The 20956-nt window shown below is 39.4% G+C and overlaps 1 protein-coding gene across 1 annotated transcript in view; it reads left to right on the top strand.

Moving 5' to 3' along the window:
• LOC308132290 (neural-cadherin) overlaps positions 1–20956 on the top strand; it is a gene marked incomplete at both ends in the record, with an annotated part of 403944 nt that overhangs the window by 117476 nt on the left and 265512 nt on the right. Inside the window, one exon of the mRNA XM_080499326.1 lies at positions 10100–10211. Within this exon, the coding sequence (XP_080355452.1) occupies positions 10100–10211 (112 nt within the window). The remainder of the gene's footprint in view (positions 1–10099; positions 10212–20956) is intronic.

Genomic DNA, 20956 nt, shown 5'->3' with positions numbered 1-20956 from the left:
TAGTGTTCAGCAGTCTCTACCAAGACTGGGAAAAAAAGCTGATTTTGTACACTGGGTAGCCTTTTTACAGATTACCTGTGCTTGATGTTACCTTTAATTTCTCTATACAACCTTTTTTTCTCCCCCCTACACCACACTCCCTGAGCGAAATTACACCATTAGTCATACTTTACCATAATGTAATGACAGGCTCTGTGGTTGAGGCTCTTGAACCCAACTGCTTTTGCCTACAGATATAATACAGAGGGATTTCTAAGTTGTTTCCAGACCTCATCATCATCAAAGTGCACAGTATCGAATAAAAAAAAACAACCAACAAACGCATCAATATGATGCAGGAGACAGTAAATCTATCATGCATGCAGTAGTAATACAGCAGGTAAATATATAACCAGTGGCTGTTTTTGTAAATATCGCGGTCAAAATTACAGATTTTAAAACTAATTTTCATGTACTTGGTATGCAACAACAGTGCACACGCGACACCACCATGCAGATAAACAACACCAGGTTTCCTTCTGAGGAATACACATTATTAGTTAGACTGTCTCTTTTTAGTCCTCAAGATTTCAGAAACTCCCCACTGGCCAATTTGGTGTGCAAACAGGTTTCTACGCTCCACTGCAACATCTTGCTTCAATAGTCAGTTCAGTTTAGGATCTCAATACACAATGTATTTACAACTGCTAATCTCACAAGGACAGCGCAATCCCCAGTGGATTATTAGATAAAGCAATTAATGGAACATTGCAGTTGTTGGCTTATTTATGTATTTGAGACCTGGCGAAAAAAAACCCCAGGCTGGATTGGACCTTCTGTTGTACTAGTTTTGGCTCAAGAGCCACGTCTTATGAGCACCTGATGGAAGATCTACTCTAGGTTGTAGAAAGTTTAATTCAATTTAATTTGAGTTCAACAGCAACAAATATGATACAATCTAAAGTCACTTTAAATTTACTCATGAGATAAAATAACCCAGGACCCAGTTTCAGTTGTTGATGTATATCTGAATATCTGTATATTATGTTATGCTATATAAATGTGTCTTTACACTCATAAAAACACATATTTCCAGCATTTAAATTTTGCACAACATTCCCGGGGTTGTTGACATCTTGCAGTTACGGAAATGTCTGAAGAATCCCAAAGCAAGATCCCGTTTGTACATTCGATCTTGTGAGATCTCAATTCGCGACGGAAAAATGATCAACAATCATTTTCACAACATTTAAGACAATTCTCGTTGCTTGAATAGTCAAATGTTGATATTTTAGCTTGAGCTGCAGCGATGCTATCTTTGATATTCCAGAAACCCATGTAGAAGGTTTCTGAAGATGACGCCAGTTAGCGAAATATTAACAGACTTTGATAGCTACAAATTCTGGTTATGTAAACATATCAATTTTGTGGCATCGATTTGGGTTGGAAATTTATGGAAATGAGTGCTGATGGTCTGGTCTTGTTTTGGTGTGTTGGTTTATTCTATGTGCTGTGATACCTTTTATGGGAAGTATAGTTTCAAGATACAGAGAAAACCAACAATTCCACATGTGAAAACAGAGGAGACGGAGAAAAGGAAAACTCTATTATAAGAGGAAGAAACCTGCAGAAGCAGACTCAGAGTAGGAGACTTTCTGCTGTTCCGTTTGGCTGAGGAAGGGATTCTAACCCTGGTTCGGTCAGGGGCTGGTTCACTTCCTGCAACAACTTACCTCATTAATTTCAACTTCATTAAGAAGGTTTAGCTTTTAAAAAAGGTCAGCCAGCACTTATGAAGGGCGCTTAAAGTCTATTTAGAGCTGCTAATACATGACGTCTGCAGTGGATACAAGCTCATCGTAATGTTACTTATAAGCAAATATGTTTCATGTTGCAGTCAGAAGGACTGAGTTCGTCCAGGATTGTTGAGTTGTTCCTTCTTGTAAATCCAGAGGTCACACAGCAGCAGGCAGGATGGCAGGAAAGCAGAAACCTCATTTGTCCTCCATGTTTTCATATACTCAATATTATTCAAATCAGGTTATGAGTGTGTTTCTTCCAAATTAATGGATTTAATTTTATTTAATATTATTGGTTTTTAACCAACTGTGCTTGACAATTTAAAAGACTCATATTTGCACGGTATTAGAAACGGTTTGTGTTATTACATGACCTGTGAGGATTCAATATTTAGGAAGCTGAATTGTTCTAATTAGTGCAATGGAAAGACTAAATGTGCAATGCAGTATTGAACAATGCAGTGTTGGTTGTGCGTCGAGGCTGTGGCTGCCTCCAGAGTAGCAAACGTGCAAAAGTCAGCATCTTCTATCGGTGCATTCATGTGGAAAGAAAACATTGAGGACACAGCTAAAATGGTAAACGGCTGTTGTGTGAGCACTCGCAACAGACAAATTCAGAATGAAATGTTTTTACTGAATACAAAGTGGAAAAGTGTTATTCATGACAACAGCATTGACAGTGAAACATAAACTGTATTAACGAGCCTGCCAGAAGCGAAAAATCACAAGTCACTATGTTTCAAATAAAGCTGCTTTTAACTAGAACCAGACATCAATGCAATATGAATCAGATCATTGATGATTGTGACACCTTTTGTTTTTCAAAGCGATTCATTTGTTGTCTTTAAATTTCACAGCTCCATTCCATTGATGGCACTGTGACAAAAATAAATAGAATGTAGCTCCATTTATTCAGCATTCTTTGTTTTGTAGCGATGAGAATAACAAACTGAGAAAAGTTCAAACAATGAATTCAAGCTAGTCATCGGGCCATGCATTCATCCATCCATCTTCTTGTATGCCTCTTCATCTTACTCAAGGTTGAAGCCGATTCCAGCTTATAACATCTACGGCACTTGATCTCAGGACCAAGACAGAGATCGACAACCATGCCCACACATGGGGTAATTCAGTGTCACCAATTAGCCTCAAATGCCTGCATTTTTACTTATTCTGGAAAGCCGGAGGAATGTGTGACCCACGGCAGCGGTGTCAAACATAAGGAATAGGTTTTTTTTTTTTAAAGCAACCTTTTTTCCTTTTAACGGACTTCTTAAGAGTCGCTGACATAACACTGGGACCCAAGCTGAAAACTAGCATTAGCCTTTTAGACCATTAGCATTTCACTGCATTTTACACCAGATAGTTTCATTAAAATTGGCTTTATGTCGAGATTGGAGTCATTTTCAGGACTAATTAGGTGGTTTTCTGAAAACATAGTGATTTTCATCACATACTCTCCACTCCAAAAAAGAGAAAAACTTTAAAGCTATAATTTAAGGGTTATTATGGCTCTATTTTTTTACTGGTCTGGCACAGCTCTGGCTGAGAAAGTCCTGGCTCGGGTTTGAACCCATGACATTCCTGCTATGAGATGTGAATGCTCACCACTACATAGTTTAGATATGAAAATTGTCAGTCTATAATTGGCAAAATGAAATAATTAAACAGACCTTGACTTAATTACTTCTCTTTGCACATTGTTTTGATGTGCCCTGTCAAGTCATCAGCTGTGTTTGTCCAATTAATGGCTGATGGACGTAGGTGTAGGGCTCCATGCAACAACACCTATGCATTGAAAAGCAACCATCATGGTATGTTGGATTCTTGGAAGTTAAATGGAATGCTCTAATTGTACGTCTTTCTTTGATATTACATGAATTGACAGAAGCTGTCAGAAGGAAAGCGATAATGTCATTAAAGTCTGTTTACTGTATAATTGAATATGTGCTACTGGGTTTGTTATATCACCTAAAAACTGCTGAAATTCTTGACTGTGGTCCTCGCTCTCAGACAGTACTGTTGACATTTGTGTTGTAGATTGGTCTCAAGACTGCATTTTCAAGATCTTGGTCTTGGGAAGCCCTCGTCTTGGTCTTGTCTCGGTCTTGGGTTTGGAAGTCCTATTGACAACACTGGTCAAATGTTACATTCACTATAAGTGAAGAATGTTTATAAAACTGGTTGTTCATATGGAGGTAGAACTTACAATCTGGCAAGGGTTCCTAAATGAATCATATACATTGGGGAAACTTACGGCTTACTGTTTTCTGTATGGCTCATATAAGTTGTTGCAAGCTCGATATACCAATATAAAATTTTTGCCCAAATCCTTCATTTGAAATGTCAAAACACAATTTCAATTTCTTTGAACACATCACCTTTCTTTTTCTTTTTTCTTTTTAAACTGACGCTCCATCAGAGGCATCAATAGAAGTCATGATGAAACAAATTTCCCTCGAAGCCTCATTTATACCTGCAAATAGTTTAGTTTACTCAAGCCCCGTCATGAACTGACACATTTGGATGTGATGTAGCATTGTGTATGATAACTGCTATTGCGATGGCTGAATTTCCCCATGTGGGATTAATAAAATCTGATCTAATCTAATAAACCCTACATATGTTGGTCAAGATTAAATGCTGAAAAAGCTTCTTTAAAAGCTTATTTTGTGGCTGCTCATGGAAGCTTTTGTTTCAAAAATGTCCGATATGTGTTTGTGGTCATAAATACATAATTCTTTCGGGTAAAGACAGAAAATCTTTATAGTGTTTTAGGTGTCTGTTTACATGACAGTAGTGCTCGGAGACACTTAAAATGAATCTTCTTAAAAACAGCCCCTTGGTTGGAACCTTTTGACACTCCCCGAGTCTGTCTCCATGGAAAAGGGGGGGGCAGCTTCTCTGAAAAGCTGCTCCTGCGCATGCACCTCGGTCGTAGCTAATACTTCTTCAGCACATGCTGGGAGGCCTTCAGAGTGTGATGACTCCCAGTCATCACATAGTTTTCAAAACGTCTTGTAAACTGGGCCTGAATTTACCTAAATATATGACCTTCTTCAGTTGAAGAAATTCACATCAATTTTAAAGACCACTCGCATTGAGTGGGCAATATAATTTGATTTATGTCTAATTTTGTGTAACCCCATGAAGTACAACCCTCAAATGCAGAAAACACTACAGTAATATACAGTGGAAGCAATCAAAGTATTTTATGCTGTTTAAATTAATCTCTCACTCTGTCACATTGCGGCCCTCCTGAGTATCTTCCCCGACAGGCCCATATTAATGAACACATGCCTCATTGAGGTTGGGAGTAAATCAATAAAAGCAAAAGAGATCTTTTGAACATTAAATTTACATATTCTAATGATGATATGGTTGCATGCGTTTAGTTAGCTTTTTAAACACTTGGTGTACTTGCAGGGTTGGTGTCTGACAGCTCAGATATTTTCATTTCTATTTTAAACTACATTACTGTCAGCAAACATCCCACAATTCAGGGCCATGGTCTCCAACAGTGGTTCTGCAGGGCCCAAGTAAAGTAGTGTCATAATACCCTTTAAATTTGAAGTTTGTCTTTGTTGTGGTGCAGAGTATACAGAATAAAATAGAATAGAATAGTTACTGTCACTCTGAAAACAATGTAAAGACAGTGTTACTGCCTGATTCAACTCCATTTACATAGAAATGGGGAAACATGCAGCTTTTTGAATATCTACTTTCTCAGTGGAAAGCGAAAATTCTTCAGAATGCTCCAACTCCATTTTTTCAAAAAGGCAATGGCTTGAAGCGCTGCTACTATGCAGATGCTCCATGGCCACGTCCAAAAGAACTAGTCTTTCTGCTCATGCTCAGTACACGGACAATCAGAACAAAGTTTCCTCCAGAGTGTCATGACTCCCAGTCCATAATCTCCTGGGACTTGGTAGTTTTATAGTTGACAGTCACTGTAATAACAATCCAACTTGGTCGTCTGTCCACTAGAATGTCTGTGTACTCCCATTGTTAATGTTTAGGATGTATTCTCTCCTGCATGTGTGTGTGCTTTCAGTACAAAAACAAATAACAGCACCATCTTTTGACCCTGCATACTAACTAAATAGTTTTTCCAGTTTCTGTCGTTGCCACATATCATGTATAACTGAAACTTTTCTGAAACAAAAATATATAAACGATACATCTTCACTCCGAATATCATCTTGTCAACGACGCCTCGAAATGACAAAATCCCCTCCATGTTGGTTGCCCCTCTGTTTTGCATCTGACTTCCTCCTGCCTGTCAGAAACCTATTGCTCTCTGTCAAAGCAGCGAACACAGGTGGTGTATTCTCACACCCCGGACTCACAGAGCATGACTTTAATTTGCAGGTAGTTTCCAAGTTTCTCTCTCCAGGAGCGATCGCTCATCAGCGCCATCAGTTACCTAACCAGCCTATGACCTGCCTGCAGCTTCGTGTGTGTGTGCGTGCGTGCGTGCGTGTGTGCGTGTGTGTGTGTGTGTGTCTCTTGCTTTATTAGGGCTGACATCTCCTCTATTCTCATTCATACTCTGAGCTCCCCTACCGTGGGCTCACTCTTTCATGGAAACACACATTCGGTGATGATGCACGCTGGCAAACACACTCAAATCACCTCCTGAAGCTGACATGGTCAGATTTGATTTTGTTGTTCACGGCTTCCGAGCTGATCTTTGCTGAAGGATTAACTGATATTACAGAATTTCATCTTACCTTGCAGGCCTTAATACCAGTGGTATTTACAAAGTGCTCACTGCGCATGTGTGTGTGTGTTTTTGTGTTGGTATTGGAGAGAAAGCAGCGGGTTTGAGGGTCGAGAGGCTGTAAGAGACATGTCTTTATTTATTGCTCCTGAATACACCAAGCAGGCATTGAACATCTGGTGAAAGCTGCTTTGTTTGCCTCCATGTCCCTAATGAACTGAACAGCATTTCTGTGATCTAAGATCCACACTGTCATGTACACACCACATCAATTTTTTTTTCTTTTTGCACTCCTTTGTTAGCTCCTGGGTCACACAAAGATATGGGACAATAAAAATGTACAGGATTGCATATCCTCGGATTACTGGAGCGAGCACGAGGCCCTGATGTGTGGGGGCTCTCTACCCCGAGGAAAGCTCAGTAAACCAGATGGGGCGCCAGAGTTTCTTGTGGTCAGAGATCTGGTTAATTTGGGTTTCTCATGAATGAAAATGGCTCCAGAGAAAACAAAGTAGTAATCCCAGATTTTGATAGTTCATAACCTCACTGCAATGTGACTTTTAATCTGTGCACTTGTGATTGCATGGGTGAGTCTTTACACGTATGAATGCTGTGCTGTCTCAAAATTTCTAAAACATGTATGAGATCAGACGAGCACAAACTTGGGCTGTGTGTCGATGGAATCTAGCTTTTTACCAATGCAGGTTCATACATAAATATGTAAAATCTCAAGCTGCAGTGGATTGAAAAGTGTCTGTGCCCCAGTTTTTGCATGACATTGCAATAAAATGGTATCTTATCTACATCTAATTTTGTCCTGAAGGCAACTGGACTTGCTTGGAATTTTGAGGTTGTTTCTCATTTCATCAAACAGACTTCTCTGGAGTCTGAAGAAGAAAGTGTGCTTTATCATTCCCCTTGGGGAATTCCTTTTTTTTTTGTTTTTCCCATTTATCCATCCAAGTTCTAAGAATGTGGTGGACAGCCACTTGACGTCAGCTCATGGAGGTCAAAGATCTTGCTCAGGGACCCAAGGTGGTGACCTGTTCACCGTGGGATTGGACCTTGTGAACTCCTGAGCTCTTCCTCAAACTTCAAGGCCATCCTCTAACCCAGGGGTGGGCAATCCTGGTCCTCGAGGGCTGCAGCCCTTTCACATTTTAGATGTCTCCTCACATCAGTACAGCTGACAGCAATTAGTGGCTCCATGTCAAGCTTTCTGCAGAGCCTCATCATGATAATGCAGGTGTGTTTGAGCAGGGAAACATCTAAAACATGCAGGGGTGCGGCCCTTGAGGACCAGGATTGCCCACCCCTGCTCCAACCCCTTTGGTTTGGATTAAGGTCTCTACTGTAGAAACATAGAGGTAGAGGTCGAAAACAGTTTTCTTGCTGTGGTTCAGAAGTTTTTGCGTTCTGATCATCAGAATTCTCAGACGGCATGTTTTGTGTTGAAATATTAATTCCAACATGAGTAGTTGTTGGTTCCATAAATTCCTATTTGTGCAGTTCTGTCAGATGTGACCATTATTATTAAGCTGATTACTTCATGTGAAACATTGTGGAGATAAATAGACTTCAAAGCTCTGTGACAAGGCTTTGTTTTATTATGTCAAAAGCATTGCATCTCTCCCTAAAAATACTCCTCCCGTAAGTTCCTCCCAACATCCGCACACCAATCAGGATCTTCCAAGAATGGGCAGGTCATTTTCAAGAGATCTGATTGTTCAGGAGGTGGAGCTTTTATACTGGTTGAACTCTTCTCGAGCATAACCTGCGCCAGAGCAGGTTTGAGGTTCAGTAAATTACCACAGTGATTCACCAGGTAAGAAGCAGCATTGCAGTATGGAAAACCAGAGTTCATCCTAAAGTTATTGCAGAATTGAAAACCAGAGTTAATCCTGAATTTAATCCAGAAGAGAAAAACCAGTTACTCCTGAATTAATCCAGAAGAGAACACCAGAGTTAATCCTCAAATTACACCTGAAGTTCACCTAACACCACAAAGTATGTCAAATCTTGAAGCCATCACGCATTCTGTTGTGAAGAGGAAGCGGCCCTGTGATTGGATGACTGGTTTTACCCACTTCGACAAGTGGAAATTTGAACCAAGTCATTCTGCAGAAAGCAGCAAAACCTGCAGGAGTGATTTCCTTGGCTCATTCTTGCTCACAGGGCTGCTGTAAATATCTCTGAGCTTGTTCCACAGCATTTCTGTGGGATTCAGTTTTAAGCTCTTGCCTCTGTGAGGCAAATTTTTTTCTCAATTTGAAGCCATTCTATAGATTTAGTTCCACATTTAGACGTGTTCTTTCTCATCAGCGACTTCAGAAGAGATTCAGCTGGTAAACTCTGACATCGTTCTGTGAAACAGCCGCTCCAACACAGCGCCTGAGGCTTTGCCTTTTCAGAATTAGCTTTGCACATGTCACAGCCACACCAGACACTTTCAAAAATCCAGACCAGACTTGGAGAACTGCTTGATATTTTTATTTAAAAAAAATTGTGTATTTATGAAACGTGGAGTGTACACCAATGTAGCTACAGAGAACCTGGTGCTCCGGAGTGGTTGCACAGAAACTAATAATAATAATGCGTGGGAGTCACTCCCTCCAGTTAATAATATGAGGGAACGAGATAATTTAATCTGCGATCGCAGAGCCGTGGCTCTCGAACTGTTTCTGCCATGCTCCTGCGCTGTCCTGTCAGCTACGTCGGCTATATGGTTTAGAAGCAGTATTTTTTTTCACACTTTTCATCGTAACAGCATTGTAACTAACTTCACTTCCAGTTTTTGTTTCGTATTATAACCGCAGGCTGACGTTTGCAGCAGCTGCGTTGCGGTTTATTTAAGACTTAAGACAATTGTTTAAAAAAAAAAAAAAAGCAATGTTTACTTTGAGATATTTGCAATTTTGTAGATGGTTTCGCTGGATTGAAGACTTGAGCTAATCCGTGACCCCTTTGGCAATGAGATTGGAACCCTAACTCTCTAGACTCAATCCCATTTCTGATCAAAATTACCTTGGCACCTAAAACACATTTTAATAGTCAGACTTCAGTTTTGGTGACTCCAGATGTCTTTAGTTGGAGATTTCACAAACTTCTTTCATCAGCACAGTCGATGAATACTGGCTGTGTCCAACAAAGGCAAAAAAAGTTACTCATGCTTCACAGTGTTTTGCATGAGTAACATCAAAACCACCTTTGAGTTTCTTTGTTCGTGATTTTATATTAAGCACCTTGTTTGTTAAATGTGGACCAGATCCATTTATTTTGACCAATTGATGCAGAAAATGTGAAAAATACATAGAATTCTAATATTTCTTGTCATTTTATAAGAAAATGTTAAGATTTCTTCTACAATTGTGTTTATATGATTTTCTCAGTCATTTAACTTGCTTAAATGATTTCTCTAAACACATACTTATGCAACAGTCATACCTGGGCAATATTTTATAACCTCAACACTTCATATGGGGAGGTAAAAGATTTTTATAGCGGGGATAGGAGATTATAGGCGATTATAGGAGAAATCTGATGTGGTTTACTCATCACCCTCTGCTTCTCTCTTCGTTCCCTCCTCCCTCCTTCTCAGGTACGAGTTGTTATTGTAGATGAAAACGACTGCATTCCTGAGTTCCTCCAGTCCATTTACAGCAAGGACGGCGTGCCGGAGACCGTCACGACAGCAACGTCTCTACTGCAAGGTGAGCGAGAGACTCGTATTATTCGAACACACACACACACACACACACACACACACACACACACACACACACACACACACACGGTTATTGATGAAAACATATTGTAAAGCAAAGGTGTCAAACATAAGGCCTGTGGGCCAAAACCGGCCAACAAGAAGCTCCAGTCGCCACCAATCACCAAGTAAATGGTAAAACATTTAAGAAAACATTTTTTTTTTTTTTTAAACACATTTCTTCAGAAACACAACACATGACTGAGCCCAAGCTGAGATATTGTGGTGCTGCATGAATGTTAGCTGCCTGGTTTCTATCAAACTAGCCTCAAAGCAATGCCGTCAGGCGGGGTTCGTAAAAACACCCAGAATGTAACATCTGAAGGAGAAGTTTTCACTTTTACATCAAATGGCTATATGTTGAGATCATAGGAAGTTTTTAGTATAATCTGCACCACAACGAAGAAAAACTTTAAGCTTAAATAGGTGTATAGATCCCAACAGCTACTGACAATCATTTCCCTTATCAGAAAGTGTGGAAATTGATGTTAAATTGCTGTTTGGAGAGATGTGTGAAGTGAGAATAATGTGAACTAAAGGGATTACTCTTATAGAGTATGCAGGCGTTTTCAGAGTACAAAATTGAATTGAATTAGATATGAAAGGCTTTTTTTTTTCTTTCTTAATTTTTAATAACGACCGCTTGTTTAAATGTTCAAATATAACTGGATATTAAACGACCATTTTTCCCCAGAACACAAATTTATTACTGCTTGAGACAAAATTCTTCAAGTAATAATAACATAAGTAATATTTTTTCAGTTCAATTTAATTTTGTCTTTGTCTCTATTAGGCAGTGTTAAAAAAATTACATTAAAATCATTTTTTAGCCCTGAAATGAAGCTGAAGCTTTGTGCGTCTCTCGATGTGAAAATATTAGCGTCGCCCTGCTGTCAGAGCAAAATATGAGTGGCTGAGAATCTTCTTATAATATTCATGTGTTCTGAGAGGTCATGAAAGTGGAGTTTATCAGCGCCGGCAACCGTGAAATCAGTGGCGCTCTCAGTTTCTCCTCCTGTGGCTGTCTTGCTCACACTCTCACTGTTGTGTTACAACGTAAGTGTTGTCACTACGAATCATCACAATCTGATCGGTTTCAGTGTGGCTGGACACCGACTGTCCCGAGCTTTTGTTTAGGTTCTCACTGTCTGACACTGAGAGCAAAGTGTTTTACACTTCTCTTCCCCTCCTCCTGTAGCCTCATTGTTCAATCGTTTAACCTTGAATCATCGGTCCGAACAGCGTCACTAATGAGACATTATCTCTACTCGGCTTCATTCAGATTACAGGTTCAAAGCTAAATTACTAAAATTGTGGATTTTTACACACCTCCAGTTGTCTAAATGTTGGCAAATGTTTACTTTTGTTTTCTAACTCTGCATTGTTGTCTCATATCAACTATCATCCATCCAAGCATCATATATACATCTTCATCCAGCACATGAATTACTGAGACACTGTGACATTTAGGCTCCATTTATGCAACAACATTTCAGTAGAGAATGCATTGTTTGTGTTTTTAAAATCAATGTCTGTTTATGTAAAAATGGCAGAGATGCTAAAAACAATGTAGTGCCGGGTCACTAGTAGCGGCTATTCATTGTTCTGTAATGAAACCACACACGCATGGAACAGAGCACAATCCCCTCTAAACATTAACAATTGGAGTACACGGACATTCATATGGACAGACGACCATGTTGGATTTTTATTCCGCTTACTGCCAACTATAAAACTACGAGGTCCCAGGATACTATTGACTGACCCATTTCCACTGAGATGGAGAAGAAGCATTTTCCCCTGTTTTTATGGAGACGGTGTTGGAGCATTTGAGAAAAATTGTATTTTCCCCCTTTCCAACAAACCATTTCTGCATTTCGAAGGAGACAGACTTTCTTCTTTTTTGAAAAATTCTACTTCTGGAGCTGTAAAGAGACTCAAAACGCAACACATTTTCAGACACTGATCTGCCTCACCCTCATGATTTCTGAACTGTGAAGGGAAACCTGAGTGTCCAGAGGAAATAACACAGATATAGAGAGAGCAACCTCCACTATTCAAACCCACAACCTTAGAATACTAACCTCTCCCTACCACAAAACAAGCTGTTGAATACACGATTGACTTAAAATTAATCTCATTTTAATTAAAAGTGTGACCACGTTCCCAACATTTTGCCTCATTTAAGTTCAATTATAAGGAATAAATTGTTTGTCTATGATTTTGTTAAGACTCCCATCTTGTTTGTTTGTGTTTTAATTGAAACACTTTTAATAGCCAAATGTACCTCCTATGATGACAATTCCTCATCATTTGGGTGAAAAAACATCCTCTATTGCCTTTTCTGTGGTCACCTTGTGCGAGCTTTATCGTCAGCATAGGGACAGTCATAACTAAATTCAGCAATTCTTTTAATTTTTACTTGATGAAATCTGTTTGTTGACATGACATCGAGCCTTTTCTCTGTGTGATATTTCTATGAATTGTATAAAAACAACAAGTATTCTTGCTGTGTTATTAACAACTGAAAATTGATTTAAACCGATCAAAGACAAAATGAACAATACAAAAAATTTTAATATTTGGCCCCTGGTTAATATATTAAAATCCTTAATTTGACCAACATAAAATTAAATAAGCATAGATAGATAGACTTAGAACCCAAGAGCATTCTGTCTCTGAAGTCTGACATCACCGCTGTGATTAATCAACAACTGAGAAATGCACTTTCTGAAGGCTTTAATCTCCTTAATACTGTGCTGCAGGCAATGAGAAGGGAGATCGCCAACAGTACAGCAACAACCTGCACTGAGATCGATCAAATGAAAGTTAACACAAAAGACATGGGGCGTGCGCTGTCGGAGTCAGTGGATGAAGTCACCGCTCTTCAAACTACAGCGTTGAGCCTTCACAAAGAGCGGACAAATGCGGCGAGGCAGCATTCATATTCTGAGAACCCTGGAGGAGCCAGGTTCAAGTTCTCCAGCATCTGTATCTTAGCTACTGACAGATATGCTAAAACTGGATAAAGACATCGTCATTGATAGGAGCGTTGCATAAAAAAGATGAGATGGAAAGCCTCAAGCCATCATTGCCAATCTCCATTACTTTCAGGATTGTGTTGATATCTTGCACCCTGCCCGAACCCAGTCCTCTCTCTGCTTTAACAGCGAACCGATCACCATTGTTGTTGGTTATACCACAACTGTGGCTTGGGCACAAGCCGCATATTTCTATTCACAATCCGGCATTTACATTTACAGCCTCAGAATAATAACTGTTTTCTGCCATCACTCACCGGCAAAACTTTTTCTTCTGTTTTCCTTCATCTTTCTATTTCTTTTGAAATAGACGTTTGAAAATATATATTTAGGTAGTTTCAGTTCTAGATGACAAGATGCCTTGAGTTGAACTCTGGAAAAAGAAAACACATGCCTGAATTTTCTCTTTTTTCAACAAACCTGCAAAGTGATCCTTTGCAGGTTTGCTGCCCTAAGTTGTGTCCTGTACCTTTAACTTACGGGGTGTTTGCAGGCCCTCAGCTACTCGCTCACATGAAAGGCGGGTTCAGTGGGAGCCCAGTTTATATGCAGGCTCGGAGTAAACCATAGAAGCAATAGATGTGTGGATATGCATGTGAGCCTTGTTTTAATCACCAGGTTCGTTTAAGTGATAATGTTGAGGGGTTGGGATTAGTCCAGATATATTTTGGCTCTTTATTGATAAGGGTTTTTTTTGTACCTGGTTGTCTGTTTTTGTTTTGGGGTTTTTTGTGTTTTTTCTCTGACTTTCTTGATAGTTCTTGATAATGTTTGATGGTTATTGATCACACTGGGTCAGATAGTGGTCGCTGAGTTAATTTTGTGAGTTGCAATGTTAAATCCCTTGATCATCCAGTAAAGCAGAGGAAGGACTTTAGTCATCTCCAACAACTGAGTTCAGATATCGCCTTCCGATAAGAAAGTAATTTGTGAACTTCTGACCATTTCAGAATAACAGGCAGATGGATAATTTTCATTCTAAATCTAGGCAGGTCGCTATTCTAATCAATAAAAACTGCCAAAGGAAAGGAATGACTCAATAAAAAGGCGTGAGCAAGCATTGAAGTGCATAAGATTGTACGGAGATAAAAGATAGCATGGAGCATGTACATTGATCACATGGGCAGTCATGACGCCTCGTGGGAACCCTCATTAACTCGGACTGCACGTGGAAAGGTTTTAGGCTGCGTTAGCTTCACAAAGCTGCTTTTAAGATGCTCGTCCAGCGTTCGTGCCAATTTGCATCATCATTAGTAGAGCTGTTCTCAGTGGCAACACTAATGCGTGTCGTCTAGTAGGCTGAAAATAGGAAAATAGATTTACTATTTGTTTGCAAATATTTAGTTTACAAAATGTAGCTGAACCGGTGAGTCAGAGGAATGAAATAAAAATTCAAAATATGTAAGGAAACAAAAGCATGTAGAACAAAATTCTTGTCAGTCGTGGGATTCAAACCTCTGAACATGTACTCCTGAGACTGCCTCGGAAATCTCTACTGCCTCTTTAAATTTTGCCCCATTTCCAGATTACCATACATATGTTTGCATAGCACATATAAAATACACATAAATACAAATGTAAATCTTATCTTACAAAATTAACCCCCCCCCCCCCTTTTTTTTTTTTCTCAAACTTTAATCTTGGTTATAAAAACAATTATAATACACTTACACATGCATGAAGACAGACCGACAGATACATAGACATTTAAATAATCACAGAAATATAATATCTACCAAATGTACACACATCTATCGACGCATACAAGCTTATTATAAACACGCATAGAAATACACATTTTACACATATATTGACTTTAATGTGTTTAAAAATTGGCATGAAGTAGAGCTATAGTATATAGCTATACATAGTTAAATTTTTATAACCCATATGTTTATTCATTTAACAAAAAAATTCCTGTGCCCATATTCATGAAGTGCCTCAGTCTTCTCAGTCTTCTAAGTTAGAGTCTTCTCCTCTAATTTAACCTAAAAGCTCCTAGCAACTCTGGGCAAGGAGTTGACAGCAACTTTTGTTTTAGTGAGGAGGTTTGGTTGATCCTGTTGCTAAGTATGATGTTGTCTGCAGAAAGCCGTGATTGGTTGTTAGAAAAAGGAAGAAAGAAAATAGCACTCTGTTCTCCTAGTAATTATTGGAGAGTAAAATGAACCGATCAAATATCTCGGGCTGTATTAACAATGTGTAATCATGACAATTATTTTATGTCATGATGATGAAACTCAAAAAAATGTATTTAATTTGTACATCTCATTCACATGTTGATTATTATATTGATATGGTTAATGCTATCTTTTCTGTCCACGTTGGATATTTTTACCACTCAATGCATTTGTGATCACCTTCATCTCTGGCGTTATTGCGTTGCTTCACTGTGTGGGAGAAGTAAGCCCATTCCTGATGAGTTCGAAGACGAACATGATTCCTGCACGATCGAGCTGGTAGCGTGTCATTAAATCATGAGTGTCGCGAGACAAACGGAACGGAGAACATCTTTCCTTTCTCTTTGTCTTTCCGTCATATTGTCTGTTAAAGAAAGTCTTAAGCGTATTAAAAGTCCTCCTCACTACTTTTAGCGGTTTTCCACCTTAGGGGGCTTAAGATGCTTCGTGAATTACTTTTATCTTTGTAAGGGAAAATTCTTGTAAAAATCGTATATTTCGAGGAATTCTAAGATTTTTTTAAGTAATGTCACTAAGAGCTACTTTTTGTCTGAGGATCCTTTGTGAATACGGGCACAGGTCTACAATTGAAACAGATTCATATATGTAGAGTAAAGTTTGCTATATAAAATTGAGTCTCGTGCTTGATGCAATTAAATGTGGTTAAACATGTTGGAATACTTTCATTAACTTTACCTTTACAAGTCTTTCAAAAAATGAATACAATCCAATTAATGTGAAAGCAGCTGTTCTCTTTCTCCTTTTTCGAGCTCTGTCGTACTGTTTTACACACCAATTCACACACCACACTAATGGTGACACGACAGGTTGTGGTTGTGGTACAATGGTACAATTTGTGGTACAATGTCGTGACTGCAAAGGCCCATGAGCAGGCAGAAGCAGGAATCAGACTGCGAACCCTGGGATTGAAGGCCGACCAGCTCTGCCACCTGAACCACCACCATTATTTAAGGGAGGCTTGGGAAGTCCCCAGTTTCTTCAACAGAAACCTCTACACAAGCTCCATACAGAGACCGTGAAAGCATGAGACACATATGATCCTCATTTTTTCTTCCAGTGTTCGAATTGAGTGACAGAAGATGTCATTTATATTGCATTTCATGTCACTTTGCTCCCAGGCATTGTAGAACATGACAAATATGTGCCGTGTAAGAAACAAGACCCCATTAGCACGGACCACTTCCAGCATCCGGTGGAATGCTATAGGATGATGAAAACTATTTGAGAAGGGATTGTGAGCAATAAAGTAATTTAGTGCAAACACAAAACAGTCATCTTTCAGTGAATTCCGCCTAAAGTAGATCTGTTTTTCAGTATTGATTTGATTCAGAGTGAATGCGGAGAGATGTTCATGTGTGAATGAGTGACTGAGGGAGCAAGGTAGTGTGGAAGTGGTGGGAGGCAGTGTGGGAGCCGTGGGAGGCTCAGCAGGATCTCTGCGTGCCGCTGCCAACAGGTGCATAGAGGGAGTTCCCCCCGCTGTGCTGCTTTGCATGGACCCACTGGTGTGTGCCTGCACATTGAAGTACATAGAGTCATCCATACTTCTGTTTGCAAGGAGAAGGGTAGAAAACATGTCAGATCTACTGGGAGCAAATAAACTTAAAATTAAACGGTGCCAGGATCATCTCAGTCCTGTCTTCCTGAGATATTCACCAAGCCGCAGTTAAGTTTTCGATGAGCAAGATGACTTCAAGTGTACAACACAAACACTGGTTTTTGAAGCCTGTTTACCTTCGCCAATGAACATTGGAGCGAAGGTTATGTTTCTCTCTGCATGCATTTATTGGTTTGTATGTATGTATGTATGTATTTTACCAACTTTTCACAAAAAATATTTTCAGGGACAATTTGGCATCATCCGAGGATCAATCGATTAGATTTGGGGATCTATTTGGGTAACCATTTCTGAATAAATCTCAACATACTGCAAAAAAAAAAATGTCCCGTATGAAACAGATGGGCGAGGTACTTCATTGAGGAGATCAAAAGAGATCAGTATCTCCTTTTGAGGTCCACAGCGAGCTTTCATTTCTCTGGGAGAAGAGGGAGTTTTCGTTAGGGCTGCAGCAAGGAAGCTGCTGCTAGCGGCCTGCAAGCACACTGCTAACTGTGCACAAGAGCTTCTAGCTAATATATCGGTTCGGCAAGTATCCAGAAACACCGATGTGAGCGTATTGACTATGGTAGTGGTTTATCCGTGTGCCCCCACTCAATGTTTGCCACTGTGATGTTGCTACCCAACACACGAGTTAGTGTCGATATCCGCTCTGTTGACTGCCGGTTCTAGTTTTAATCTCTTTTAGTCCTTTTTTGTTTTTTAAGATCCTGTTCTGAACCTGTCGGAAACCTGTTTAGTCTGTTTTGAAGCTATTTTGATTATTTTTTTTAGCATGCTTGGTATCTGTTTGGACTCTTGTTTGGATCTGTTTTAATCATGTCCTGAACCTGTTTGAAGTGTTAAGTCTTAAAACCCTGCACATAGTTATTCATGTTCACGAATTCATACACCAAAGTTGGCAGCTGCCAACCAAAGTTCCTTTGGAATAATAATTCTTCTTTTTATGCTTCTGTCTTGGTCAGTAGTTTAGATTTCATGTGCAGCCTTTTTATCTTTTCCATTCTCTCCATGTCATGACGAGTATCGCCGGTTCTAACTCCTCATAATCAGCTCCTTGCATGTATCTAACACTGGTCAGACTGCCAATAGTTTCTAGATTTCCTTTGCATGTTTGAGTTCCAACAACCCTCATTAGGCTTTTTCTCTTCTTGTTAACAGTTTTCTAAACTCTGTTTCTCTGTTTCGCCCTGCTTGGTTTGTTAGCCAGTTTTAGACTCACGTTTTATGACCATTCATGTAGAAAACTACAAGATTTCATTAAAGTTGACACACATTTTTTTCTTTCACTCAAAAAAGTTTTAGAAGTTTGCATTTTTCAAAGTTGCAAATTGACAGTTGGCTGGTAAATTCAGTGATGTGAAAGAAGGTCTCACACTTTTTACTGAAGACCGTTTACAGCAATACTGAAATGCCCATTAAGATAAATAACAACTTCACCGCAGAGGGCATTGAACACTGAGCATCCCTGTCTTCTCAAAATAAAGACATTCCTTCCCCTTTTCATTTAATTAAACCGGTTCAAAGGTGCAGTATATTAAATGGCCAGAGAGAAATAGGTACCCTGCATCATTTTGCTAAATCGTGTGCTGGTAATCCCATAATCGGTTCCTTCGTGCGAGTGGACAAATAAGGGCCTTGCCAAGTTGGGGGAAAAAAAATGATAATACTGAAACTGCATCACCAAGCGAGCCAATTATCTCGCTTTCCATAGAGATCTGAGCTTCCTGCAGCTTCCATCTTCAGTGCAAAATCATTATATGCCAGGAAAATATGGAAGATGGAGCCAGAAATGTATGCATCCCACCCCCAACTCCTTCATGCACGACGCCAGCAAAACAAGGCTGATTTAAGATTACAGAAGGACTTACTGGTGAATAAATGCTCAAATGGTGGTCTGAATAGAAGAAATCCGTACTTAGTAAATTAAATATTGACTCAAGTGTGACGTGTTGGCTGCTGTATGCAGCAGAGATCCGTTACATTTCATTTTCTGACTATCAACAGTGGATGAGAGGTTGTTCGTCACGTCTCAGCAGCAGAGAACAGACACATTTTAACATCAGTCCTTCTAACCAGGGGCGATAGTGCAGCGTTAACACATAAATGCACTTTGTACAACTTGCAATGCTGACTTTATTCAAAATCACATATTTCATGAACATCATTGCAATTAATCTATTAAATGAGGCAGATGCATTCAGAAAAAACATTAAAGGCCTTTAACGTTTAAATAAAAATAGAGCGCAAAATGAGGACATACAGTGACTTCCCCAACTCCTTCATGCACGAAGGATGTGAAGCATTTGTGTCCTTCAATGTTTCAGAGAAAGACCCCGCTTACATGTAAAGTGAAAATGTATCGTTTTTGCATTTTTGTTTTACGATAAATTCACGTGGCAAATTACATGGCAGTGTTTTGAAAATAATGTCTATGTACATGGATATAGCTGAAATGCTGAAAACAGTGTAGTTAACATGGTACTATTTGTTTATGTAATGAAACCACACACACACACACACGTGGCAGACATCAATACACTCTAAACATTAACAATGAGAGTACAAGGACATTTGTATGGGCAGAGGACCAAGTTGGATTGTTATCATGGTGACTGTCACCTATAAAACTACCAAGGCCCAGGAGAATATGGGCTGGGAGTCGTGACACTCTGGAGGAAACATTGTTCATCTTATTGTTCATCTACTGAGCAGGGGCCCAGCTAATAGTTACTACTACCATTTCCAGTGGTCTGAGTTGTCAACAAATACTAGTTTTTATGAGTTTTCTGATATACTCGGAGCTCCCACGCTCATTCCAGACATTTTGTAGATGCATTTAAACTCTTCTCAAGCTCAATTTACTTGAGATGTGAAAACGATTCGCCATCAATACAAAGTGGATATTTGTTTATATCAACTCAAAGTGTGTCTCATCAGTGAAACTGGCTGAGGATGCTCATTTTGGCTGTTCACCCAAAATAACAAAATAATCTGAGGACACAGTGTTTTGATTTTGTTTTTTGTTTTGTTTTGTTTTTGTTCCTGGTGTTGCTTGTTACACACATTATTGAAATATCTGGCTTTTTGTTACTATCAATTCTACAAGTCAAATATCAAGTGCATGAACATTGCAGAACGTCACATAAGATCCATGCAAAAAGGATTTCTCTCAATGAAAAGCCTTGTGAGCAGTCTGCTCTAAAGACTTAACATCCTGGTGGTACAGAGGTGATCAGAATGGACCTGTTGAGGCTTTATGAGGCTCAAGTTGAGTTGATTGCAGCCTTCTGCTCATCCAAATGTCTCTCAAGTGTCTCTCATCCTCCTCTTAAGTCCTCCCCACACAGTGCAATTTTAACAATCTTTTGTATTCAGAGACTCTCACACTGCACGAGACGAATGTAAATAATCATATCTGCAGACTGTTGGAACACAAGCTGGCTTGCTGCTGGAGTGTGTTACGTATTGCATAATCCCGTCGACTGATTTCTTAATCGCCGAAACACACGTGAACAGCGCCTCGGCATTGTGGCATTTATATGGTTTGAATGAAAAATAGGAGGCTAATATGGATGCGGTCATGCCTCAGAGAGAGAGAGGGCAACCTGGAGGGTAATGTAGTGGGAGGTTGAAGTAAATACTTGTTAGCATCTATTGGTGTTTTACTTCAGCATTTCCTGTTGTGTTCTTTCATTTTCCAACAAAACACACTCCATGTTAACAAAAAAAACAAGCATCAGCTACGATCTAATATCTGACACTGTCTAGTATTGATCGCAGGCTTACCAGCAGCGACTGGGCTGTCTGGTGAACGTTGCACATGGCGCAA

The sequence above is a fragment of the Blennius ocellaris genome, assembly GCF_963422515.1.
Source record: "Blennius ocellaris genome assembly, chromosome: 1".
Lineage (NCBI taxonomy): Eukaryota > Metazoa > Chordata > Actinopteri > Blenniiformes > Blenniidae > Blennius > Blennius ocellaris.
Note: the sequence above shows the minus strand (reverse complement) of the source record. Positions and strands in the feature narration are given on the sequence as shown.